General features: G+C 38.0%; 2 protein-coding genes across 3 annotated transcripts in view; both read left to right on the top strand.

Moving 5' to 3' along the window:
- Tim17b (Translocase of the inner mitochondrial membrane 17b) overlaps nt 1–22567 on the top strand; it is a 60946-nt gene that overhangs the window by 5122 nt on the left and 33257 nt on the right. The window lies entirely within an intron of this gene.
- Nucleotides 5930–21783, top strand: LOC123770866 (uncharacterized). Of its 2 annotated transcripts, XM_069305850.1 has the most exons (5): nt 5930–6083; nt 8054–8184; nt 10561–10647; nt 14828–14966; nt 17622–21783. In XM_069305850.1, exons 1-5 carry the CDS (start codon nt 5984–5986, stop codon nt 17672–17674), a joined length of 510 nt encoding a protein of 169 aa, XP_069161951.1. In that variant the 5' UTR covers nt 5930–5983; the 3' UTR covers nt 17675–21783. The 2 variants fall into 2 exon arrangements, with proteins under 2 accessions (XP_069161951.1, XP_069161952.1); XM_069305851.1 differs by lacking the exon at nt 8054–8184 and having other exon boundaries at nt 5968–6083.

Raw genomic sequence — 22567 nt, 5'->3', positions numbered from 1 at the left:
GACGAAGCCTGGAGCAGAGCAGAGAGCTGAGTGAGGCCGGAGTCGTGGAGCTCTATGTGGGAGAGCGTGGCGGCTCGATTGAGATTTGTGAGTGTCTAAACTCGGGGAGCGAGAGCGTGGCGGCTCGATGCGGTCGTAGTCTGCTGTCTGCTCTGTGTCGAAGCTGTAGCGTCTTGGGTTGATTAGGACTGTACACGCCGAGTACTACATTGTTGACTGTGGAAATTGTAGTCTGGTACCAAAAGATGTAGGCAGTGTGTGGACAAGCTCGGTGTAGCAGGAGAGAAGAATGTGCATAATTGTTGCGTCCTTGGGTCGCTGGTGGAGCATTTAGATGGGCTCGGGCACCAGGACATTAGGAGATAATGTAGGCACGTAGTTAGGACAACGAGGTAATCACTGCTAGAGCTGAATTGTCCTGGAGGCGACGAAGAGTCGGAAACGCAAGCTGTAAGTCCTGTACTGCGCAAAGTGCTTGAGTCGGCAGAGTATCAGAATGCAGTGAACGTGTAGATGAATCTGACGAAAGAGCAGCTGTCGTGGGAGTCCCTGTAGAATAAGCAGTGCCCTGGCAGCGACGGAGAGGAGGCAGGACAGGCTGTAGATCCCACATGATGTAGTTGCTGATGAAACTGTCAGATGAGTAAGTAACACTCGCTGTGCAGCAAGCTGTAGTTGATGAAAATGCCGAGATGATCGCGATGTAAATCATAGCTGTGGCGAGGGTGTTGGCAGCGTTCCATGACAGGTGGATGCGGTCCACAGCAAGCAATAGCAGTAGAGGTCCAGTGAGAATCCATGTCGTAGTCCGTCGTGGCTGGGTATCGTCGAAACTCTCTGGGGTCACCAATGTAACGGTTCTATTGTTACGTAAAGTATGGTGACAAATAAACACAGACACTAAGATACTATATATATATATTTGGTCGAATATACAGAAGTACACAGGTGTGAGTTGAGCGCACTGAGCGTCGGTACAGTATCTCGCAAGTGTCTGCTCTAGACCACACTTGAAAGTAGACTCTGGTTAATGTTTGCTATCCTGCTGCTTATATGCCCGGGCAACTCCTCACCTCATTCATCTCCAAAGGTTGACAAGAATATTAACAATGCATTTGGAGCGAGTATATTATTGGATAATCTACTCGCTACAATACCCATTGTTTCGTGTTCTGTCTTGTGTTGATACTTTTAATACCCTATTAATATCCCCTTTGTTATGTCCATTCACCCACTTGTAAACCTCTATCATGTCACCCCTAACTCTTCGCCTTTCCAGTGAATGCAACTTAAGCTTTGTTAATCTTTCTTCATATGAAAGATTTCTAATTTGGGGAATTAACTTAGTCATCCTACGCTGGACACGTTCAAGTGAATTTATATCCATTCTATAATATGGCGACCAAAACTGAACTGCAAAATCTAAATGGGGCCAAACTAGAGCAAGATATAGCTTGAGAACCACACCAGGTGTCTTGTTACTAACGCTGCGATTAATAAATCCAAGTGTCCGATTTGCCTTATTACGAACATTTATGCATTGATCCTTTTGTTTTAAATTCTTACTAATCATAACTCCCAGATCCCTTTCGCAATCCGACTTCGCAATCACAACACCATCTAGCTCGTATCTTGTAACTCTATCATCATCACCTAACCTCAGAACTTTACATTTATCAGCATTAAACTGCATCTGCCAATCCTTTGACCATTTCAAAACCCTATCTAGATCAACTTGAAGTGATAGTGAGTCCTCCTCCGAATTAATTTCCCTACCGATTTTCGTATCATCGGCAAATTTGCAAATGTTGCTACTCAAACCTGAATCTAAATCATTTATATATATTATAAACAACAGAGGTCCCAGGACAGAGCCTTGAGGCACTCCACTTACAACATTTTCCCACTCTGACTTGACTCCATTTATACTAACTCTCTGTTTCCTTTGGTATAGCCATGCCCTAATCCAGTTTAATATAGCACCCCCAATACCATGAGCCTCTATCTTTTTAATCAGTCTTTCATGTGGCACTGTATCAAAAGCTTTGCTAAAGTCAAGGTACACAACATCACAATCCTTACCACTATCAACTGCCTCAACTATGCTAGAATAAAAAGATAACAAATTTGTTAAACATGAACGGCCATTTATAAAACCATGTTGCGACTCAATTATTAATTAATTTAAGCCACATGAAAGACTGATTAAAGCCACATGAAAGACTGATTAAAAAAATAGAGTCTCATGGTATTGGGGGTGCTATATTAAGCTGGATTAGGGCATGGCTATACCAAAGGAAACAGAGAGTTAGTATAAATGGAATCAAGTCAGAGTGGGAAAATGTTGTAAGTGGAGTGCCTCAAGGCTCTGTCCTGGGACCTCTGTTGTTTATAATATATATAAATGATTTAGATTCAGGTTTGAGTAGCAACATTTGCAAATTTGCCGATGATACGAAAATCGGTAGGGAAATTAATTCGGAGGAGGACTCACTATCACTTCAAGTTGATCTAGATAGGGTTTTGAAATGGTCAAAGGATTGGCAGATGCAGTTTAATGCTGATAAATGTAAAGTTCTGAGGTTAGGTAATGATGATAGAGTTACAAGATACGAGCTAGATGGTGTTGTGATTGCGAAGTCGGATTGCGAAAGGGATCTGGGAGTTATGATTAGTAAGAATTTAAAACAAAAGGATCAATGCATAAATGTTCGTAATAAGGCAAATCGGACACTTGGATTTATTAATCGCAGCGTTAGTAACAAGACACCTGGTGTGGTTCTCAAGCTATATCTTGCTCTAGTTAGGCCCCATTTAGATTATGCAGTTCAGTTTTGGTCGCCATATTATAGAATGGATATAAATTCACTTGAACGTGTCCAGCGTAGGATGACTAAGTTAATTCCCCAAATTAGAAATCTTTCATATGAAGAAAGATTAACAAAGCTTAAGTTGCATTCACTGGAAAGGCGAAGAGTTAGGGGTGACATGATAGAGGTTTACAAGTGGATGAATGGACATAACCGGGGGGATATTAATAGGGTATTAAAAGTATCAACACAGGACAGAACACGAAACAATGGATATAAATTGGATAAGTTTAGATTTAGGAAAGACTTGGGTAAATACTGGTTCAGTAACAGGGTTGTTGATTTGTGGAACCAATTGCCGCGTAACATTGTGGAGGTGGGGTCCATCGATTGTTTCAAGCACGGGTTGGACAAGTATATGAGTGGGATTGGGTGGTTATAGAATAGGAGCTGCCTCGTATGGGCCAATAGGCCTTCTGCAGTTACCTTTGTTCTTATGTTCTTATGTTCTTATGTTTTTCAAGATGAAGACGAATTTTATTTGCTAATATAGATTCGAGTAACTTTCCCACAATAGACGTTAGGCTAATTGGTCGATAGTTAGACGCAAGTGATCTATCTCCTTTCTTAAAAACTGGTATCACATTAGCAACTTTCCAAAACTCTGGCACTCTGCCTGACTCTATTGATTTATTAAATATGGTTGACAGTGGGTCACAAAGCTCCTCTTTGCATTCTTTAAGCACCCTGGCAAACACTTCATCCGGCCCTGGGGATTTGTTTGGTTTGAGTTTTACTATTTGTTTAAGAACATCCTCCCTGGTAACTGTTAAACTCGTCAACCTGTCCTCGTCCCCACCCACATAGACTTGTTCGGCTGAAGGCATATTGTTAAGTTCCTCTTTAGTAAATACAGATACAAAATATTTATTAAAAGTACTACTCATCTCTTCATCACTATCTGTTATTTGACCTGTTTCAGTTTTTAATGGACCTATCCTTTCCCTAGTCTTAGTACGATATAACTGAAAAAAACCTTTAGGATTTGTCTTTGCTTGCCCTGCTATGCGAACTTCATAGTTTCTTTTTGCTTTCCTTATCTCTTTTTTAACATTTCTAACCAGTTGTACGAATTCCTGTTCTAAAGTGACCTCCCCATTTTTAATCCTTTTGTACCAAGCTCTCTTTTTACCTATAAGGTTCTTCAAATTCTTTGTTATCCACTTTGGGTCATTAGTATTCGATCTAATATGCCAGCAAACACTTTCCAGAGAGCAATATATCTTGGATAAGTCGCTCCACGATATTGTTGCTTGGACCATCGACTTCTTTTGATATTTTTTACATATTTACATCTTATTTTGTTATGAAATGATATTTTTTCAGAGTAAAATTATGTTTTCTCATGTTCAGCATCCAACATCCACATTATAGTGAGTAAATATACCATATTACTTCATTGCTTACGTAATGCTAGGAGGGTTTGAGTAGCTTTGGGTCTTTAGTGGACAGAATCTCCAATAGATGGGGCGAGAGTCGCCCCATCTCTCTCGACCGGGCGGTAGTCGAAACTTAAATTAAAATTGCTATATCATTGGTCTCCAACATGATATATTTCCTTTGATGCACTCACAATAACGATTATAGCTCAGTCTTTCTGGAGGCATGTAATATTTTAGGCTTTATTAGCGTATCTTTGTTAATTACACAACATATTGGCAAGTGCGTAGGCGTCTGCACTCCATGACCGAAAAGCTACTGAACGCCACTATAAAAACATATATATCTTCACTTGAGCTTTAAATATGTCTAATGTAATGTATTTAAAATAAAGCTTATATTTCTATCTTTCTTAAGACGTATAAAACATTTGTGTTTATTAACGAATTTACGTAAAATAAACATTGTTCTGAGAGAGTTGCTCTGTCGCTCAGTCTATGCGGGGGTCGGAGCTCGGCGATTATTAAAATACATGAATCTTCATTAGAACTTTAATTATGTCTATGATAAAGTGTTTAAAAAGAGCCTTATATTCCTATCTTTCTTGAGGCATATAAAAAAATTACGATTATTTACAAATTTACGTGAAATAAGCATTGTTCTGAGAGAGTTGCTCCGTCTATCGATCTGTCCGGAGTCGGAGCTCGGCTATTATAAAAGTACACGTATCTTCGCTTTAAATTTAAATATGCCCATGGTAAGGTATTTAGAACAAAGCTTATATATCTGTCTTTCTTGTGACATAAAACTCTTACGTTTATAAAGGAATCTGCGTGAAATAGGCATGGTTCTGATATGAATGCTGCGGTTTTCGAGCTCGACGAGCGATGAAAACTGCCACTTTTATACAACTACAAATATCTTCGGTTTTACTTAAAATATTTGTCTGGTAGAGGTTTTACGTACAGATCGCGTTTCTGTCTTTCTTCTGACTAATAAATAATTTTGGTTTAATCAGTTATCAAGATGTTTTCAACAATATTCTTTCAGCGTTCGTCTTTTCCAACTTGGGCGACCCTTTTGGAAGCACGATACTTGGGTTAACCCATCCTATAGTTGGGTCTGTTTCCAACTGGGGTTCGAATATAACCACTAGCAGTCATGACACCACTACCAACTTAGCCAAATATCCCCAGTTTGCTAACTGTAGGTAGTAACTGAGTGATTGTAACCTATCCACCGCTGTCCACTGGATGGGGGGCGGTGTGCAGGACAAATATATAAATTGACACTAGCTCTCCACATATGTCAGTTGCTTAATTTAGAACCTGTACTTGAAGTCGATCTCGAACCCATTGTTAATGTGACGACTTATATTAAATTTTGTAACTAGCTCATCAAGATTGTAACTTGTTTAGCTAAATGAATTGTGGGGTTCAGTCCCTGAGCCCATTATGTGCCCCTGTAACCCTTTCCACTACCGCCCACCGGATGGGTATGGGGTGCATAATAAATGAACTAAACTAACTAAACTACCAACACCACTGGCAGAGTCATGTCACCAATGACTCTGTACTCTATATATCAAAATAGATTACTTTGAAAACCGTGTCAGTCACTATACAAAAAATTGGGCTACTCTTATTACCAATTCGCTACTTTTAGACCGTCTGCTCGCTACTTTCAGCAATTTGCATCTGGCAACCGTGGCTGGACGTGCAGTTGTCCTGACAATGGGCGATGGCTCATATTTTGAGTGGGGGAGTCCGTATAAACAACTGGACCTCTACCCTTCAGACCGAACAATTTGCCTTGCTTCTTGCACTGAAATGTGTAAGTCTCAACTTGAAACATTAATTGTAATTGACTCTCATCCTTAATTGCTCTCAACTCTTTAAGACAAAACTGTAACATGCTGTCTGAAGTTTTTAGTTTAGTTCATTTATTATGGACCCCATACCCATCTTGTGGGCGGTAGTGGAAAGGGTTACAGGGGCACATAATGGGCTCAGGGACTGAACCCCACAATTCATTTAGCTAAGCAAGTTACAATCTTGATGAGCTAGTTACAAAATTCAATATAAGTCGTCACATCAACAATGGGTTCAAGGTCGACCTCAAGTACAGGTTCTAAATTAAGCAACTGACATATGTGGAGAGCTAGTGTCAAAATTTATATGTTTGTCTGAAGCTACACAAATACTACAACAGTTATTAACGATGGTTAAGAGTTCATTTCATGTAGACTCCATCTCATGTTGGCCTCTGAATGCATGATAAAGCTGATTGATGAGTTAGCCAAAGAATCTGCCTTTAAAGGAGAAATTGAGGATAACCTTGGACTGTCAATAAGCAGTCTCAAGAGCAATAATACACCAAGAACTTCAACCAAATCTTGTAGGTCAGAGGCAAAGTGAAATCGACACCAGTAATTCCATCTATCATCATACTATCATGCAAGAGGAGCCACACATTGATGGATCATCCAATATAATCAGCAGACTTCTAGATGTTACTACTGCTCGGCTTAGACTCGGTTACAAGTATCTCTGGAAATTCTCATTACCTGCTGATGTAGACCTGACCAAATGTAAACTGTGTCAACAAAATTATTCGCACACCCTCTGTCACTATGTGAGAGAGTGCAAAAAGATAGGTGAATTCAGAGGCAATTCTATAACAAATGTTCAAGAGATGTGTAAATACTGTATTTCATTCAAAATGATCTGCTGCCAGATTTTTTTTTTTTTTGAGATATATACAAGAGTTGTTACATTCTTGTACAGCCACTAGTACGCGTAGCGTTTCGGGAAGGTCCCTGGAATACGATCCCCACCGCGAAGAATCCTTGTTACAACTAAGTACTGTACACATTTTACTGTTGCGTTAAACAGAGGTTAAGGATTTGCGCCCAGTAAATCCTTCCCCGGCCAGGATACGAACCCATGACAAAGCGCTCGCGGAATGTCAGGCGAGTGTCTTACCACTACACCACGGAGACTGAGAAAAAGATGTAATGTACCCAGTTTGCTAACTGTAGGTAGTAACTAAGTGACTGTAACCTATCCACCGCTGCCCACTGGATGGGGGGGGGCAGTGTGCAGGACAAACATATTAATTGTGACACTAGCTCTCCACATATGTCAGTTGCTTAATTAGAAACTATACTTGTGGTTGATCTCGAGCCCATTGTTGATGTGACGATGTGCACTGAATTTTGTAACTAGCTCATCAAGATTGTAACTTGTTTAGCTAAATGAATTGTGGGGTTCAGTTCCTGAGCCCATTGTCTCTGTAACCCTTTCCACAAGATGGGTATGGGGTGCATAATAAATGAACTAAACTAAAAGGCTAGGATGTATTAAGTTAGGCTGCATTAGTCTCAGTTGGGTTGGGTTAGGTTGGTTTGGCTTAGGTTAAGGTGGATTAAGTTAGGTAAGGTAGGTTTCAAAATCCGTTGGGAGCTGCACACATTCAGGAGTACTTCGCTCCCTGGCACTGCCCCTGCACTGGCAGTGTTACTTCTTCAAGCTATTATCTTGTTTCATATACCCTGGTCACTCATAATTTATATTGTATATATTACAACATTTTTGCATCCATGTACATAACTTATGTAAATTAGCAGCTTGCTTTATTTGCTAGTTTGCTATGAAATAAGTTTTAGGAATTATAATAAAAACTTGGATGAAGATATATAATAGTACAGTACAGTACTGTTATTAATTTGGGAACTAATAATAATATGAGGAGAAAGGCTTGCCTCGAAAAACAAGACAATGATGGCTCTTTTTGACTTGCAGGTTCGACTTGTTTGACTTCAGTGTTTGGTACTAGTATGGGAGGCGTTGGATTTGTTCTTGGATGCAATTACTGGCAATCTGAGAACCTCATCTTCAGAACTGTGGGTGCAGACAGTCTCCGTGGTGTAGTGGTAAGACACTCGCCTGGCGTTCCGCGAGCGCTATGTCATGGGTTCGTATCCTGGCCGGGGAGGATTTACTGGGCGCAATTCCTTAACTGTAGCCTCTGTTTAACGCAACAGTAAAATGTGTACTTGGATGAAAAAACAATTCTTCGCGGCAGGGGATCGTATTCCAGGGACCATAGGATTAAGGACTTGCCCGAAACACTACACGTACTAGTGGCTGTACAAGAATGTAAGAACTCTTGTATATATCTAAAAAAAAAAAAAAAAAAAAAAAAAGCTCTTCAGGCTATGTGTAAAACTCTGTTTACTGCCATCACCCTCATTCTATTTGACACGCAGATTGTGGTGAGTAGTTGTTATTGCATGCCTAATAGACGATAGTTTTCATCTTCACATTGTTTTAGATAAATTACGTTTTATTATGCTAAGATAGTGATGTGATCCAGAGATTTGAGGTTGGCCTTTCCTAGCTGGAAATGGCCTTTATCCCATGCAATACTCCAACAATTTTTCATTAATTTTTTTTTCCCCTCAGGGCAGTGTAATCATCATGGCACTTCACCATGGAATGAAGCAGCTTGATCTGGAGGAGTTGTTAACTCCTGGTTAACAAGTGTAGGCTCTCCAATGCTGTTATCCTGGGCAGTCATTGCATACCTGGGGGTGAGATCTTGTTCTGAATTCTTTTCACATTGGAGGATAATAGACACGTGATGATTCGGTGTTCTAGGTTGTAGGGTTTGCCATAACTTATAAATGAAATTCACAGTTTGCTAAGTAATCTTGTATGCAGGTACAGTAAATTCAGGGGTACAGTAGAGATGGGAAGTATAGTTTGGGTCCCATATAGTTTGCTGAATTGAGATTGCTCTTGTATAATAAATTTTTGTGGAACATTGTCAGAAATTGTGCATATAATTAAACTTGTAAAATTCTGATAAGACCCTTATGGAGAAAATAGGATCTTGCTATGTAAAGGATTGGTCCAAGACACTCCACTCTGAGAGCTGTGAAACGTAAGTGTGATTTGCTGGGAGAGGGATGGAGAGAGAATAAGATGTAGCTCTTGGGGAAGGAGAAAGGTCTCGACCCTTAATTATTTGTACTTGTGTAGAAGTATTTCTTGTTGCTCTTGTACTTTGTTGTACTTGCTACTATCACTCTGAATGTAGACTGCATTCATAATCTCTTCTAACAGCTTATTCTGCTGTTCACATTATATTTGTTCATTATCATGCATGTTCTGATCATGTCTCCTATGGTCTTTCTCCCTTTTAGTTTTATATTATTGAGTTCCCTTAACCTATTTTTTATTGTTCAGCTTCTTTATTTCTATCACCAGTCTCAAAGCAAATTGGGGAACTTTCTCTGCATTCTTGTTCTTCATGATGATGTGATTGAATGTCAATGCTGCACATTCTAGAATTAATCTGACAGAAGGTGACAATGTCTGTAATGCCTGACCATTGGCACTAGCATACATCACTAGCTGTAATGCTTGTGGCATTGTGTTGCATTGTCTATGTGCCCCTTCTTTGATTCCCATAACTGCCTCCGACTTCTACTCTACTGCCATTCTGGCCTCTTTTTCTTCTCCTAAAATTCATTGCTGTATATTTCATGAGATTAAACAAAGTATAATTGGGTCACTTGTGATTCAATGTACAGAAGAGTTGTATGAATAGACTGCTCCTAGTTATTCTTGACTTAGATTGAATGTTATTTAGTTATATTCCACTGTTATTATGACCCTACTGGGGTCATAATAGTGCTAGAAAGTTAGAACAGTTAGAAAATAGTGTTAGAAGAGCTTAGTTCTCAGTGACCAGTGGCAGTATATTATGGTGACAGTACAGTATAGTGGCAGTACAGTATAAATAGGCCTGGTCGAGGACTGGGCCACGGTGGTGTCGAGACCCGAAATCATAGCAAGGTATATTGACCTGTGACCATACATGACCATAGTCCTGGAAAGTCTGCTAATCTTGCCTTGAAGAGCATCCATATGATCCACTCGTAACAAAAAATTTTTACGTACATTAGTCAAAAGGCTAATTTTGTCTAAATTAATGGCATAACTACCCCATATATGAATATTTTCCTATCATAAAAATCAACATTCTCCATACAAACTAAGGAGAGAGAGAGAGAGAGAGATTTGCACTTATTCTTACATTCTTACGTATGTGAATAGCACTGTGGAGCAAGTCTTGCCATTGTACTGTACTTTAGTGAAATGATTAAGCTCAGTCTACCCAGTTAATATCTATACAATTTTAAAATAGTAAGCTCATAACCCCACATAATCTCTATGCATGGTATTTTTCTTTTTTATTGGAGATCATCTTCTTGCTCTAACAATGAAACCGTTTTCCACAGTTACGTCTAGAGAGTAACTACTTCTTCACAGTTGCAGTGATGTTGAGTCCGGGCCATGTAGCATTTATTTTGCTTGCTATAACGCAGGTAAGTTTTTCATTAATGATGTTTGAAATTAATAGTTAAATAACTTGCTAGATAAATAATATACAGTACAAAAGTCACTTGAAAAGTGATTCTTTCATTAATTTTGCCAAATGCAGTTCACGCCCAGTGTTTTACTTCTCAGTGACTACAGGAGAGTGAGATCTAGCTCTTTATGCCCTGCCTCCAAGCCATTTATACCTGGCATGCTAATTACCTCTCTTAACATTACTATTTCCATAATTTTTATTTTTAACCCTTAAAGAGCAGTTATCATATGATAATTCACGGGATAATGCAGTTATCGTCATATGATACCTTGAGGCTACCTTGAGGTGCTTCCGGGGCTTAGTACTCACCTAGTTGTACTCACCTAGTTGTGTTTGCGGGGGTTGAGCTCTGGCTCTTTGGTCCCGCCTCTCAACCGTCAATCAACAGGTGTACAGATTCCTGAGCCTATCGGGCTCTGTCATATCTACACTTGAAACTGTGTATGGAGTGAGCCTCCACCACATCACCCCCTAATGCATTCCATTTGTCAACCACTCTGACACTAAAAAAGTTCTTTCTAATATCTCTGTGGCTCATTTGGGCACTCAGTTTCCACCTGTGTCCCCTTGTGCGTGGTCCCCTTGTGTTAAATAGACTGTCTTTATCTACCCTATCAATCCCCTTCAGAATCTTGAATGTGGTGATCAGTGTCCCCGCGGCCCGGTCATCGACCAGGCCTCCTGGTTGCTGGACTGATCAACCAGGCTGTTAGACGCGGCTGCTCGCAGCCTGACATATGAGTCACAGCCTGGTTGATCTGGTATCCTTTGGAGGTGCTTATCCAGTTCTCTCTTGAACACTGTGAAGGGTTTGCCAGTTATGCCCCTTATGTGTAGTGGAAGCGTGTTGAACAGTCTCGGGCCTCTGATGTTGATAGAGTTCTCTCTCAGAGTACCTGTTGCACCTCTGCTTTTCAACGGGGCTATTCTGCACATCCTGCCATGTCTTCTGGTCTCATGTGGTGTTATTTCTGTGTGCAGGTTTGGGACCAGCCCCTCAATTATTTTCCACGTGTAAATTATTATGTATCTCCCGCCTGCGCTCAAGGGAGTACAGATTTAGGCTCTTTAGTCGGTCCCAGTAATTTAGATGTTTTACTGAGTGGATTCTAGCAGTAAAGGATCTCTGCACGCTCTCTAGGTCAACAATTTCTCCAGCTTTGAAAGGGGCTGTCATTGTGCAGCAGTACTCCACTCTAGAGAGCACAAGCGTTTTGAAAAGTATCATCATCGGTATAGCATCTCTAGTGTGAAAAGTTCTTGTTATCCAACCTGTCATTTTTCTTGCAGTTGTGACGGCTACTTTATTGTGTTCTTTAAAGGTAAGGTCTTCCGACATGAGTACACCCAGATCCTTTACATTGCCTTTTCGTTCTATGTTATAAATAAAATAAAATAAAATAAATATGTTTATTCAGGTAAGGTACATACATACAAGTGATGTTACATTAATGGATTGATATATAGATAGAGCTAGTACATACAATGCCTAAAGCCACTATTACGCAATGCGTTTCGGGCAAGAAAAACATTAATATCTAGAACTTAATACTAATTGAGCATAAAGAATAAAAAGTGTTATAAACAAATACAAATAAAGATAAAAAAAGGGGGAACATGACTGAAGAAGCAGCACAAATACAATAGGTTGACAAACAGTGTTGATTAAAAAAAAATAATAATAATAAAATAACAGACATGGGTTGAATACATACACATTTTACACTTTATGATTTGCCTGAGTTTTGTACGTGGTTTCTGTTTTTATATTTTAATTTTTCCGTAGCGCATGAGCTGGAACTTATCCTCGTTAAACACCATATTATTTTCTGTATCACATAGAAAGACCTGATCTACATCTGATTGGAGGTTTGCCGTGTCCTCTATGTTGCCAACTCTCATGAAAATCCTAGTGTCATCTGCAAAGGATGATACAGTGCTATAGGTTGTGTTCTGGTCTATGTCCGATATGAGGATGAGAAAAAGTACTGGAGCAAGCACAGTACCCTGGGGGACTGAGCTCTTCACGGTTGATGGGCTGGATTTTATTTTGTTGACTATTACACATTGGGTTCTGTTAGTCAGGAAATTGTAGATCCATCTGCCTATTTTCCCGGTAATTCCTTTTGAATGCATTTTATGTGCAATAACACCATGGTCACATTTATCAAAAGCTTTTGCGAAATCTGTGTAAATTACATCAGCGTTTTGTTTGTCTTCCATAGCATCTAATGCCATATCATAGTGGTCCAGCAACTGCGACAGGCAAGAGCGCCCTGTTCTGAAACCATGTTGTCCGGGGTTATGGAGATGCTGTGATTCCATGTATTTTGTGATCTTACTTCTTAGCACTCTCTCAAAAATTTTTATGATGTGCGATGTTAGTGCTATTGGTCTGTAATTTTTTGCCTCTGCCTTATTTCCTCCTTTATGGAGTGGTGCTATCTCTGCTGTTTTTAGTATGTCAGGGATAACGCCAGTATCTAGGCTTTGTCTCCACAGAATGTGAAGGGCCTGCGATAGTGTTTTTTTACAGTTCTTGATGAATATAGAGTTCCAAGAATCCGGGCCTGGTGCAGAGTGCATAGGCATACTGTTTATGGCTTCTTCAAAATCTAGTGGGGATAGGGCGACGTCTGATATATGATTTGATGTTGGTATCATATCCATGAAAAATTCATTTGGGTTATCAATCTTTAGTGCATTTAATGGCTCTCTGAAAACAGTCGTACTGCTTCCTCAGTAACTCGCTCATTTTTTTGTTGTCATCGGTGAAAGTTCCATCTCCCTTTTGCAGGGGCCCGATACTAGATGTGGTTTTTGACCTTGATTTTGCATAGGAGAAAAAATATTTTGGATTTTTCTCTATTTCACTGATGGCCTTTTGCTCTCTTTGCCTCTCCTGGGTTTTGTATGATTCTTGTAGCTTGAGTTCAATTGTTTCTATTTCTCTACCTAACCTTCTTTGCCGTTCTTGAGATAGGGTGCGACTCTCAAGTTGTTCCGCGATTCGTTTTCTTCGCCTATATAGGGAACGACGTTCCTGTTCCAATCTGCATCTCTCTCTTTTTTCTTAGGGGTATGCGGTTTGAACATATTTCTAGTGCTACTGAGCTTATTTTTTCCAGGCACTGGTTCAGGTTTGCATTTCCTAGCTGTTCTACCCAGTTTATTTCTGTGAAGTCCTGGTTTATTTGCTCCCAGTTTATCCGATTATTATTGAAGTTGAATTTGCTGAAATCTCCTCCACCGGGAATCTGGACTGGTTTTGAAGGTCCATTCCCCATGGTTGTCAGAACTTCAATTAAGTTGTGATCTGAGTAACAGGTATTTGTAATCATTGTTCCCGATCAACTCATCATTATTAGTGATGATGATTTAAACTACAGCATTTCATTCATTTTACACGTATGATGCAAATAAGTGACTCTATTTCACTATTAGTAATCCAATTAAAAATGTTTAAGATTGTCTTAATTTTGGAATTGCTGTATACACAGAGAGTATTCACACTATTGTGATGCATAAATGAGCAAATCCGTAGGAGCTGGAATACCCAGCGCATAGGTTCGAACCCTCATCACTGCTACGGATTTGCTAATTTCTGCGTGTTTTGCTTTAAAAATGCATATTTTTTAATGAACAAATCCACTAAGGGCTGTGATGAGGGTTTGAACCTATGCCTGGGATGTTCCCAGCTGCACCTTAGTCAACTGGGCCACGACATGGTTAAAAGAATTGCAACCTGGAGTGCTACTGTCCTCGCTAGGATCCTGAAGCTACTCCAAAGCCCAGTCGGGTTTTCACACAATTTCCCCATTCACCCGGGCTCTGTCAACCAAATGTTCTACCTCTATGCCCTTACTTCAATACACACACAAATTACAATAGCATGATATATCTAATGAACAAATTTGATCTAGAGCCTCATCACGGCCCTTGTGGATTTGTTCGTTTAATATCATGCTATTGTGATTTCAGTGTGCATCTTTTTCCTCATGGAATTTGCATTTCACAGGCAAGAAGGGAAAGTTAGTATTCATGAAGAATTGACTTTTTTTTTTTTTTTTTTTTTTTTTTTTTTTTTAATTATTCCTTTATTATTTTGTGTTCTTGTTTCTTTTATGATTCAGACTGCACTCAGCAAAGAAGAAAACCTCATCGCTGAGTGCCGGTATGCTGCCAGCGCAGGAAGTCTAATTGTACACATAGTCTTGATTTACCTCCTGGTCCGATGTTATCGAAACTTTGGATTAGGACTAAAAGAAAAGGGTAAGGTTTGATTGTTACTACAGTACTTTTTCCCAAACAAAAAGATTACTTAAGCAGAAGATAAAAAGCAAATAAATGCATTTGAAAGAAAAATTAAACAATAGTGAAAAAACAGGAAAGCACAATTTGAAGGAAATAAGAAAGTTCAGTAAAAGGACTGATGGAAAAGTGTTTGGAATGTTAAAGATAAAAGTGAGAGCATATGATCAGTAGTAAAAAGGGAAATTATAGGTACAGTACCTGGAGAGACAGTACAGTACAGTCCTCTAGTTTGAAAGTTTAATTACCATTATTGACAAGCGGTGCAAATGTGAATAGGATTTGATTTGGTGGTATAAGCAGAGACACAAGTCTAAACAATAAAAGGCAGTTGAGAAAAATAGATGGAGTGGTTCTGGAAAATTTGCCAGAAGATTTGAAGTATTGCTAATGTTACACTCGACCCTTGTGTCTGAAAATAAATTGTTGGTGTTTTAGTCCGTACAGGACCATTATGAAGTTGAGTAAAGAGTGATACTGTAGTCTGTATCAAACATGTATCGGTAAGAATGGAAAGTGTAAGGTGAGAAGGTAGGAAGAAAAACAATGGAATATAGAAAGCTGCAGAAGATGTAGTGGCAAAGACTTATATTTTTGTCTGTTTCACCTCTTTTTTTTTTCACTATTAGGCCTTCTGCAGTTTTATTTATTCATGTAGTTTCTTCTTTCCTTCTCTACTTTCACTTTGCATTCTTGACTTAATATATTGATTTACTCCACCACTCTCTGTTTGCTAGACTGAAATGTTATCGCTTCCTTTCGTTTCAGATGTCTGGCTTACTTTTTACAGTATTGTTGTTTCTGATGATTAGAAATGAGCAATGATTACACCTCTGAATAAAAATAAAATAGGAATACTATGAGTAAAAGTTATAGTAATTTGTGTACAAAATGTAGTAGTAAAAGTATATGACAGAATAATTGGAATGGTAGAGAAAATAAATAAAATTGAACAGTGGTGAACAAGGTTAGTTGTCTGGTGGAAGAGATCAACTTGTATGGAGTTAAGTCAAAATCAGTTAATCCCTCAAAATGCAGTCATAATTTGTTAATGTCCTAGACCAAGTGCTATGGTCAAAGTATTAGAGAGAAAAAAAGTGAATTTAGTGTGTAGGGAGAATAAATGGAGCATATCAAATTTGATGGATATGTTTACCTGCTTTTCGAACATTGCTGAGAACCAGGTTTGTCCGAATAGTCGAGTCCGCCCTCCTGGATGAGACCCAGGTTTGTCCGAATAGTCGGGTCCGCCCTCCTGGATGAGACCCTAGTTTGTCTGAATAGTCGGGTCTGCCCTCCTGGATGAGACCCTGGTTTGTCTGAATAGCTGAGTATGTCCTCCTGCTCCTGACAAGTCTACATGTTATGGGCAAAAATTCCTGACAATTCTATACAGATTCACTATACAGTATACTGTAAAGTAAAGGCATGCTAATATAAGAAATGTAGAAATATATTGTATAATAAGGATGCTGAGAAAGGGTCTAGATGTTACACAGACATCATTCCAAGACTAAATGTTAAGTTAGATAAGGTTAGGTCTCAGCCTGCACAATTTCAAATTTGGACAAATGCATAAATAGATATTCTCTTAAAGAAAAAAGTTGGCCTTCTGGATCTTACACGCTGCCACTTGTATCTGTTTAATTTCACATTTGATTGTACTATTGCCAAAATGCACCAATAAGACATAAATTTAGCCTGGCAGACTACTTCCCATTTTGCTGCATATCATTCTAAGGATACTTGATTCCACCTCTCTTTATAAGTCACTTTCTACTAAAAAAATAAAAACATGTTTCCTCTTGGGGTTTTGCTGCATGTTGGAGTCTTGTTTGATGCATTGTCAACATGTTTTGGAAGCCGTGGTGGCAAAATGCTTCAGATTTAAAAAAAAAAAAAAAAATTGTAGAAGAGAGAAGATCTTTAATGGTACACAACAAAAATGTATTGGGTCGCAGCGGTACTCTTGGCTGTGTGGCACTGTGGTCGGTCATTTGGCAGACAAGGTGTCTACTTGCGTGGGATGGGTCAGGGAGAAATTAATAATGGTACTTTTTAATAATGAGAAATTAGTCAGCAGGATTGGCTCTTTGTGCACTCCTTGTTATCGGAAATTATAGATTAGTTGAACATTATTTTGGTGTGTGATGGATGACTGCTAAAAGTTAATGTGAACAAAAGTAACATTTCTGTACATTGGTAGAAAGAGAAGGGAATTGTGAGTATGGGTTTAGTGTGAATGGAGATATGAATGACCTCTTTAAATACAGTACTGTTTAAATTTGTTTGAACAGTACTGTATTTTGTAATCATCTTATTCAGCATTTCTTTATACAGTACATTACCTTATAAGGGTTGAAGCAGAAATTACTTAGTATACAGTACTTTATCCTAAAAAGGTACAGTAGATAGAAAAATTATTTTATATTCCCTATTTATTGGTCATATGTTCTTGGACTTTAAATAGTCATTTTTTTCTCGATAAGAAAATCACTCTTTTTAAAATTAATTTTCAAATACAAACTACAATACATGACTTAAAAAAAAACTAGGTAAATAAGGAGTTAACCAAGATTTATTTATTTATGCAATACTCTTCTTCCTGTGTTTCAGTATACCCACGGCAGACCACCACCACTGGAGTGCAAAGCAGTCTGGTTCAGTAATCGTGTGACACAAAATAGTTGTATCGGTATACTTAAACTAGTCCTTCAAGTGACTTATTTTACTTATCAAAGTTATAGCTCTTAAGAATAGATATTTTATTATATAAGCAAGGCCAAAGATTATGGAAAACTGAAAGAGGAGAAGTATGCAGCAATAGTATGCCTAAGTCATGTGGAATAAATGTTGATATTTTTGTTTTGTTATAATGCTCAAGTTCGAGTGATAGTAATATATATATGTATTTTAGATGTTTGAATGATAAGTTTCAGAATATATTTACACAGTTGTTAAGGAGTGAGCAATTGCTTACACAGACCAAGAAGTAACATGTATTATTTTACCAGTTTCAGTGTGTGTATGTACTCGCCTAATTGTGTTTGCTTGCTTTATTGTTGAGCTTTGGCTCTTTGGTCCCGCCTCTCGACTGTCAATCAACTGGTGTACAGATTCCTGAGCCTACTGGGCTCAATCACATCTACATTTGAAACTGTGTATGGAGTCAGCCTCCACCACCTCACTACCTAATGCATTCCATCTGTAAACTACTCTGACACTGAAAGTAATTTCTAACGTCTCTGGGGCTCATTTGGGTACTTGGTTTCCACCTGTGTCCCCTTGTTTATGTACCATGCATGTTAAACAGTTTATCTTTATCTACCCCTCTTAATTCCTCTGAGAATCTTATGGGTAGTGATCATGTCTTCCCTTACTCTTCTGTCTTCCAGTGCCATGGGTTTCATTTCCCGCAGCCTATCCTCGTAATTCATGCCTCTTAGTTCTGGGTCTAGCCTAGTTGCATACCCATGAAATTTTGTGTGTGTGTGTATTCTTGTTGTGGTTGCAGGGATTGGGCTTTGGCTCTTTGGTCCCGCCTCTCAACCGTCAATCAACTGGTGTACAGATTCCTGAGCCTACTAGGTTCCATAAACTGTGTGTAATTACCTAAGTGTAATTACCTAAGTGTAGTTACAGGATGAGAGCTACGCTTGTGGTGTCCCGTCTTCCCAGCACTCTTTGTCATATAACGCTTTGAAACTACTGACGGTCTTGGCCTCCACCACCTTCTCACTTAACTTGTTCCAACCGTCTACCACTCTATTTGCGAAGGTGAATTTTCTTATATTTCTTCGGCATCTGTGTTTAGCTAGTTTAAATCTATGGCCTCTTGTTCTTGAAGTTCCAGGTCTCAGGAAGTCTTCCCTGTCGATTTTATCAATTCCTGTTACTATTTTGTACGTAGTGATCATATCACCTCTTTTTCTTCTGTCTTCTAGTTTTGGCATATTTAATGCTTCTAACCTCTCCTCGTAGCTCTTGCCCTTCAGTTCTGGGAGCCACTTAGTAGCATGTCTTTGCACCTTTTCCAGTTTGTTGATGTGCTTCTTAAGATATGGGCACCACACAACAGCTGCATATTCTAGCTTTGGCCTAACAAAAGTCATGAACAATTTCTTTAGTATATCGCCATCCATGTATTTAAATGCAATTCTGAAGTTAGAAAGCATTGCATAGGCTCCTTGCACAATATTCTTAATGTGGTCCTCAGGTGATAGTTTTCTATCTAGAACCACTCCTAGATCTCTTTCTTTATCAGAATTCTTTAAAGATTTCTCACATAATATATAGGTTGTGTGGGGTCTATGTTCTCCTATTCCACATTCCATAACATGACATTTATTAACATTAAATTCCATTTGCCAAGTGGTGCTCCATATACTTATTTTGTCCAGGTCTTCTTGAAGGGCATGACAATCATCTAAATTTCTTATCCTTCCTATTATCTTAGCATCATCAGCAAACATGTTCATATAATTCTGTATACCAACTGGTAGATCATTTATGTACACAATAAACATCACTGGTGCAAGAACTGAACCCTGTGGTACTCCACTTGTGACATTTCTCCATTCCGATACATTGCCTCTGATTACTGCCCTCATTTTTCTATCAGTCAGAAAATTTTTCATCCATGATAGAAGCTTACCTGTCACCCCTCCAATATTTTCCAGTTTCCAGAACAACCTCTTATGTGGAACTCTGTCGAAAGCCTTTTTTAGGTCCAGATAGATGCAGTCAACCCAGCCATCTCTTTCCTGTAATATCTCTGTGGCCCGATCATAGAAACTGAGTAAATTCGATACACAGGATCTTCCTGATCGAAAACCATACTGTCTGTCTGATATTATATCATTTCTCTCCAGGTGTTCTACCCATTTAGTTTTGATTAGCTTTTCCAATACTTTCACTATTACACTTGTCAATGATACAGGTCTATAATTGAGGGGGTCTTCCCTGCTGCCACTTTTGTAGATTGGAACTATGTTAGCCTGTTTCCACACGTCTGCTACGATTCCTGTACACAGGGATGCCCGAAAGATCAGGTGAAGTGGAATGCTGAGCTCAGATGCACATTCTCTCAGAACCCATGGTGAAACGCCATCTGGGCCAGCTGCTTTGTTCCTCCCGAGCTCCTTTAGCATATTTTCCACTTCATCTCTAGACACCTCTATCCGCTCTATGTTGTTCTCTGGAATTCTTATTGTGTCTGGTTCTCTGAAGATTTCATTTTGTACAAACACACTTTGGAACTTTTCATTTAATGTTTCACACAGTGTGTGTGTGTGTGTGTGAGAGAGTGAGAGAAGTTCATTCTCATGGCCAGTTTTAACAAGTTTCCATATTATCTACATCTGCAGAGAGAGTATGATGTGTATTTTGGTGCTTGATTTGTATGTTGACTTTGAATTCCTTTTTAACACATTAATGTCGAAAGTGTGGTATTAGAATTTATATGGACTGAGATTAATTTAGTTTGTCAAGTTATGGGGCCAATTGTGATAGAAATATTTGTACTTAGCCTAAAACATCTTTGTCTAAATAGGAAAGCCATATACAGTACTCTTATTATGCTCCCTTTGAGCAAAATTGTTCCAATTTTTTTTTTTTTTAAGTATAATGGTCTTTCATTTTTATTGGTGCTTTATATTATAAGTGCTTTATATTTTATCATAGTTATCATATTACTGCAATATTATGTTTAAAAAATATAATTTATATATTTTATAATTTACATAATTTTATTTATTAATTTACATATATATATATATATATATATATATATATATATATATATATTAGTGCCTTAGTGTGGCAATCCAGAGAGGAAATGCTCACTGCATCCATGGTTCCTGCCCGCCATCTGAGGAGCTGGAGGAGCTGTTCAACTTGTGACAAACAGCCTTGTACCCTGCATGTAATCAATATTGTAACTTTTTTTGTGTAATGAAATTTTCAAATAAAGTTAGATGAATATACACATATACCAAAAGAATAGGGCTGGTAGGAGAAGAAAATATCAGTGTTCAGTGAGGATCCACAAGGTCTTCTCTGAGTACTCTTTATTTTCTGCTCCGAGGCTATGGGTCCCTACACTTGCACCAGAGGTGATACCCCTTCTAGGTTTTAAAAAAAAAAAATATATATATATATATATATATATATATATATATATATAATGTACCTAGTAGCCAGAATGCACTTCAGCCTACTATGCAAGGCCCGATTTGCCTAATAAGCCAAGTTTTCCTGAATTAATATATATTCTCAATTTTTTTTTCTTATGAAATGATAAAGCTACCCATTTCATTATGTATGAGGTAAATTTTTTTTATTGGAGTTAAAATTAACGTAGATATATGACCGAATCTAACCAACCCTACCTAACCTAACCTATCTTTATAGGTTAGGTAGCCAAAAAAGTTAGGTAGGTTAGGTCCGCTTTGCCTAATAAGCCAAGTTTTCATGAATTAATGCTTTTTTCGACTACCTAACCTAACTTGACTTTTTCGGCTACCTAACCTATAAAGATAGGTTAGGTAAGGTAGGGTTCGGTCATATATCTACGTTAATTTTAACTCCAATAAAAAAAAATTGACCTCATAATGAAATTGGTAGCTTTATCATTTCATAAGAAAAATTAGAGAAAATATATTAATTCAGAAAAACTTGGCTTTTTAGGCAAATCGGGCCTTGCGTAGTAGGTTGAGAAGTGCGTTCTGGCTACTAGGTACGACATATATAAATTTATTTATTAAATATAATATAATACTGTAGGTATTTTTCTATCCTTATGAAAATTAGTCTTACATATTTGTTGGACTATTAATGCAAATTTGAACAAATACCTATTGTACCTATTCAAATAGGTACTTTTTCTATCCTTATGAAAATTGTTTTCCACATTTCTTGGAATATTAATGCAAATTTGAACAAATACCTATTGTACCTATTCAAATAGGTACAACCTATTCAAATAGGTATAACCTATTCAAATAGGTACTTTCTACCTATTCAAATAGGTACTTTTTCTATCCTTATGAAATTTTGTTTTCCACATTTCTTGGAATATTAATGCAAATTTGAACAAATAACTATTCAAATAGGTACGACCTATTCAAATAGGTACGACCTATTCAAATAGGTACTTTCTACCTATTCAAATAGGTACTTTTTCTATCCTTATGAAATTTTTTTTTCCACATTTCTTGGAATATTAATGCAAATTTGAGCAAATACCTATTCAAATAGGTACAACCTATTCAAATAGGTACTTTCTACCTATTCAAATAGGTACTTTTTCTATCCTTATGAATTTTTTTTTCCACATTTCTTGAAATATTAATGCAAATTTGAGCAAATACCTATTCAAATAGGTACGACCTATTCAAATAGGTACAACCTATTCAAATAGGTACAACCTATTCAAATAGGTACTTTTTCTATCCTTATGAAAATTATTGTTTTCCCACATTTGTTGGAATATTAATGCAAATTTGAACATATATCTACTGTATATTATCTATTCAACTAGGTACCACCTATTCAAATAGGTA

Source organism: Procambarus clarkii, chromosome 56 (assembly GCF_040958095.1).
Source record: "Procambarus clarkii isolate CNS0578487 chromosome 56, FALCON_Pclarkii_2.0, whole genome shotgun sequence".
NCBI classification, from domain to species: domain Eukaryota; kingdom Metazoa; phylum Arthropoda; class Malacostraca; order Decapoda; family Cambaridae; genus Procambarus; species Procambarus clarkii.
Note: the sequence above shows the minus strand (reverse complement) of the source record. Positions and strands in the feature narration are given on the sequence as shown.